At 37.6% G+C, this 5947-nt stretch overlaps 1 protein-coding gene across 1 annotated transcript in view; it reads right to left on the minus strand.

Moving 5' to 3' along the window:
* The window catches only part of SLC18B1 (solute carrier family 18 member B1), a 7136-nt gene extending 2606 nt beyond the window's left edge, over positions 1-4530 (minus strand). Inside the window, exons 1-4 of the mRNA XM_072410434.1 lie at positions 4372-4530; positions 3529-3624; positions 1956-2029; positions 1122-1278 (exon numbers count right to left, since the gene is read on the minus strand). Of these exons, the coding sequence (XP_072266535.1) occupies positions 1239-1278; positions 1956-2029; positions 3529-3624; positions 4372-4524 (363 nt within the window). The 5' untranslated portion in view covers positions 4525-4530 and the 3' untranslated portion in view covers positions 1122-1238. The remainder of the gene's footprint in view (positions 1-1121; positions 1279-1955; positions 2030-3528; positions 3625-4371) is intronic.
* Between the last annotated feature and the right edge of the window lie 1417 nt (positions 4531-5947).

Consider the following 5947-nt stretch of genomic DNA (forward strand, 5'->3'; position numbering starts at 1 on the left):
ATAAATTTGTATTAAAAATGTAAAGGCTAAGTTGAGTTCTGTATAAGCAGTCCATATTTCCTACAATTGGGATGCTTATACCTGCTTGCAATTATGGCAACAACCAGCATAATGTCTAACGGTGTAACAATACCAGGGGCTTTCTACTAATATTGGTATTTTGCTCAGTCTATTCCAGGCTGGATAAAAAGTTACTCTTGCAGTGGATCCCTCTTGATGCTGCAATTAATAATTGCTTGTTTTGTCTATAGGGATTCCAATGGGGTAAAATACCCTATTTCTCACTCTTGCAGGCTTCCTCCATGCTGCAAGATTGGTTACTTGATGCTGCTTCTACTTGCTGCCTGACTGGTTGCAGCTCTCCCATATCATCACATATAATGCAAGTGGGTCCAGTGGACCAGAGGTTCTGCATTGTATGTGAAGAAACTGTTGGTTCATAAGACAGCTAAGGGGAGCACCAGCAACCTGGGGAGTGGGAAACAACATAGGAAATTCACCTTATTTTTTCCACTAGAACCATCTACCTTGAGACTAGCGGTTCTCAGTTTCAGGTACATGGCATTTGTCATGGTATTCCCAAGAGGCCACAAAAAACACAACAGATATTGCCCCAAAGTTATCTGGTTGGTGGGTGGTTTAGAGGGAGACAAAAGAGGAGTTAAAGCGTACCTAAACTCACAAGGAGTGCAGCACCGCCAAGGCGATCGAGAATGAATGGGAGCACAAAGCCTCCCAGGGTACCTATGTCAGGCATCCGAGGAGGCTCTTGGATGCTCCTTCTGCGCATGCCCAGCCAAGTTTCTTTTTCATCCTACGTCACCCGTTCTCGCACTTGGGTCGGGTGACATAGAATGAAGAAGCTGGAAGAAGAGGCGGTGCCTGAAGCGCTGACTCCGGGACGACGGGGGACCTGATGCAAGACACCCCCGGATCAGACTGCCCTGCTGAATTGAAGGTAAGTGTATTTTTTTTTTTTTTTGCACTTTTGTGTTTAGTTCCTTTTTAATGTCCGGATATGGTCAAGTTGAGAGGAAAATAAACTGTGACTTTGGCATCCTCATCAATATTATTAATACAAAGATAACTGCACACATATTAAGGTACTGAAATCCACATACCATTTTTTGGCAAGATGTACATATTTAGTGGTACCATTGATAAGACAATACAACCAATGACAATGAAGGGAACTTCATATCCAAATGTCTGGTACAGCAGTCCTCCTATTGGAGGGCCTAAGACAAGGCCAAGCCCTGTAAATATTTCCAGAAATCCCTAAAGATTAAATACAAGAAAAAAAAGGTTAAAATGCTATACACTTTAAAGAACAATCTGCCACCATGGTGTAAAACCACCAGGTCACTTATAGCCATCTAAAATAAACATTTTAAATCTTATCCACAACCAGAAGTACAACACCCAATTTATAAACTAATTATGTTGCTCCATCTATAGTTTGATTTCTAAAAGTGAAGAATAACTTTGGTAAACAGCACACTAAGAGTAATGTGTCCACACACATTTACTCTACTCTTAAACTGAGTAATACAGTTCTCCAGTAATACATTTCTCCAGTTCTAACAATTGTATGGTCACATTTTCAAGAAAGCATTGTTTATATTTAACACAAATCAGAATCTTATAGGTATTGGTACTCATTAGGTAGCACCATTGTATTGAAGCTTCAGGGTTTTGGGTTCAATTCTTATTAAAGCACTTTACGATAGAATGTATGAATCTCTAGTACACACAGTCTAAAATATTGTGGGTCTGTGTATACTTGTATGCAGCATATGTGTACTGCAGGTCTTATAATAGTTGCAGAGATATTTGAATGCGAGATCTGACTGGTGTAAATTATTCAATTATTTTCTGACACTTTATACATAACATCAGCTTTTTTTTTTTTATTCATTAACTGTAGTATTAGTCAAGACAAATCCAAAACTTACCCAAAAAGCACTGTAGCAACTCCAGACACAAGCAAACCTGATACAAACATAAATTTTGCTCCAATCTGCACAAGCTATAAGATTAAAAAAAAATAATAAATTAGTACAACTACTGAAAGTAAATAATTTCAGGACATACATTGTGTTAAAGCTTTACAAATCTAGGACGGAATGTGCTTATCATTGTACATTTTTGCTGTAGCTCTGACTGAGAATGTTCATTCTGTTGTAAGGTGCAAAGTGGTGAAAACATCCAACATCTATGACCAAAGCTGACCATATACAATGAATATCTACCAGAGAACAAAGGATAGGGTGATTCACTTGTCCCTAAAAGTACTGCAATATTTCCATTGTAGTCCGGCAAGAGCAGTACTTTAGTATTTACCCCTATTGAGAGAAGGGACCAACAGATCACTGGAAGTGTGGAGTTTTGCTCTACAAAGCTGGTCTATTGTATGATTTACCTTTAATGAAATGAAAAAGAACCAATCCCATTTTGATGAAACACAATGGCTTTAAAGTAGGGCCTGTGAACTTTTGGTTCTTTTAGCCCCTCCTCACCATAATCTCCTGGGTTACACTTTCACATTGGTTCAAGAACCTTACTCAAAAGTCATTTGGGTTTAATTGCTAAATGAGTTTAGGTTGTTAACTGAATACTGACTCTGCAAGGGATACTTTAGCATAGTGAATGAGGTAAAGCTCTGCTGACTTGAGCCATCCAATCTTGCGCAAGCGAAATCATGCTTTGTAAATTTCTTTGGACGTTATTTAGATATTTTTTGTTAAGTGAATTTGTGCACCATTAAATAAGCCAATTGTACCTTTGCAGAGTGATCATATACTTTGCTAAGTAAACAGACTATCTCCTCTTTCTTCCATTGAATTCCATAAGCTGTATCTGTGATATTTACCAGTAGTTTTAGGTGTATAGTTGGAACAGGGCATATACTTCTTCCCATGAAATTAATGCCACCACAGGCATTAATATGTGTGTCATGCTTCATACATTTTGAAAACATACATCATCCTCCTGTGACCAGTTATGTGTAAAAATGGGGTCTAAAGTCCCAAATAAAACAAACAAAAATCCTTGCAGTGGGGCTAATACTGCAATGCAAGGACTATATGTTATTGTATGCTTAGGGGAACCATGGATAAAGCCAGTGAATGTGTCACTGCAGCAGCTTACAGGACAGGCTGCATCAGACTGGTTGCACAAAGGTAGAAGTGAGGAAGCAGGGTGAAGAACTTTTTTTGTTCAAGTACCCCTAGGCATAAACGACCATTGTACAATACAGGGGTAGCTCCACTGCAAGGAAAGCTTTTTCACTAAGTTATCCCAATAGTTATCTGGCCTAACAATTGAAGTTTTCAGTAAAAAAAGATTCATTGATAGTGAAAAATATCTACACGGCTGAATATAATAATTGCTATGGCCAACATTTGTTTTTCTGAAAAGGTAAATAGTACGTATCAGATATACATACGAGTTTCAGCTTTTAATTTGTTATATAAATGTCAGTGTAAGAGTGTAATTTGTCTCTGTATGGAATATAGACATACTTACATATCTCCCAAATATTAATGAGCTTGTAAAATTAAACAAAGCAAAACATCCAAATATGAAACCGATCACTGTGTTACCAAGCCCTTTCTTCACAGCCTATAAAAAAATATATAAATTAAGAAAATAAATATACACTTCTACAATATATTGCAGCAGTCTAGCAAGGTTTTCAAACCATGTCAGTCTTGAACACCAAGTTTGAACACCATTCAGGGCCTTTGTGGGCTCCCACAATACCATTATGTGAAATAGTCCATGATGACTTAATGTGCAATGGAATCAAGAGCCAACATTTATTTGGCAATTTGGCAATAAGTTATCATTACGCTGTGTGTAGTTTAAACTTTTTTTTCTAGTTTTACAGACCATGGTTTAAAACTCCTGATAAGTTTAAACCCTGTTTTGCTATGGTTAAGAGAACAGGAATGAGTTCATTAGGATAGACATAAGGTTAATAGGGACAAATTTTATTTAAATATTCTCAGGTTGTTTTAAATGACATTCTATCCAATTTAAAGCTCAACTCCTTGAGTTTGGAATGTCGGCAAACAAAAGGAACAAACAGAAGTGTGGCAGAAAGATATTATTTTTAATCTCTTTAAAGGGAGAATTTCCTCAAACTTCAATATATTTTCTGTTCTGAAGACAACAGGAAGGAAGGTGAAAACTCTCCATAGGGGAAGTTTCCCTTTTTCCCCGCTACCCTCTGTCCAAGAGACAATGGTCACCAGAATGAACAGTAAGGTTAAAACTTACCAACAAAAGCACCTAGAGCAATTACAAACCGACAACCTACTTAGATAGCACAAGTTGGTAACATTACATGTTTGTTTTTCATTTTACCTCTTGAGGGAAAAAGGGACCCAAAATGGAATAACAGATCATAGAGCTAAAGTTAAGGGAAGCAGTAGAAGCAAGTGTCAACATCTGATTCTTTGACAGCCTTCTGACACTGCCAGAATTATTGACATGGGTGTTGTCAGCATTATCAGTCATCTTGATTATCTGAAAACAAAAATAGACATGTGTTTTAGAATTTGAGGAATCCACAGAATGCACATTATGTGGTATTTACTTAGTTGCAAAGGTAAACAGTTAAAGTCAGCAAGACAATACAACAGAGCATATGTTTGCATGGGAAAAGAGTTCTACATGTCTTTAAATGTATACCATAACTGCTGGGAATTGACATGCCCCTTCCCTAACAGTCATAGCTGCACACAGGGAGAGGAAGGAAACAAGCCAAACACAAATGAAATTTTTTACCTGATGAACAGGTAAAGCTAGCTCTCAGGCTGGCAATGCTAATGCTAATTGTGACGCAGTGGCTTACTGTTGTCAGGCTGTTATTTACAAGGTCTCCAGGAAACTTTGCGGTGGATTTAAAACAACTAACTGGGGGGATCTAATAGAGAGAAATATTTAACCTGCTGGTACATCAATCTTTTTCCCTCTGATGCCTTTATGTTGCCAGGTCCTCAACTTTATTACATACAAAGCACGACCAGTGGTGGTAACTAATACTGTATTGTATAAAATGACATAGGAGAGAAGGGTAGCAACATGACTGGTCATGGAATGCAGAAAGGGGGACCCATCAACATCACTATAGTCTCTGGAATTCTCAAAAAAAAAAATTATTTTTAATGCACTTTCACATGGACTGCGTACAGTGCTCCAGAAAAACACATTCAATATAGCACTGTATTTACTTATCAATGTTTGTGACAGTGTCAAATTTAGCAATTGGTCTGTTTGTGCAGGGAAGTTCCCCCATTATATCAATAGTTCTGTGTCCCCATGTCCAGTGAAAGGTTACACCAGCCAAGAGGGAGCACACAACCTGCCAAAGAAAGCACTACACTGTTTTTTCCTATTATAGAAAATTGTCCTTTTAATGGTTTTAGGAATGTGGCAACCATGATGGTTTCACACACATTACCATTGTGTCACCATACTGACCATACCCAAAATGTCCCTGTATGACCTAACCTGAACCTGTACAGACATATTGTTAATTTTCGCAGTAGAAGTTGTGAAGCAGGTTATATAAGGACAAATGTAAACAATCTCTTCAATTTGTAATAGATCAGGCTGGCCTTCTCACTAATGACATCCGAAAAAACATTGGAGGACACCTATACACACCTGTAGATTTTCAATGATCATGAACAATTTCATGTTTCTAGATTTTAATATTGGTTGATGTAAATCTGCATTATGTACAGACACAAACTACATGCACACACAAGATTTCTGTCATTACACATGGATGTGATATAATGGGAGCTTTAGTGTCTCTAAAAAGGATTTCTTGTGTGCTTGAACTCTTTCCTGATAACATGTAGATGGATGGAGCACATTCTTAAAAACTTTTCTCCAGTTATTTTTATTTCCTATGTGTCAGGTGGAGGTAATG

This window comes from Pyxicephalus adspersus, chromosome 4 (genome assembly GCF_032062135.1).
Source record: "Pyxicephalus adspersus chromosome 4, UCB_Pads_2.0, whole genome shotgun sequence".
In the NCBI taxonomy this organism is placed as follows: domain Eukaryota; kingdom Metazoa; phylum Chordata; class Amphibia; order Anura; family Pyxicephalidae; genus Pyxicephalus; species Pyxicephalus adspersus.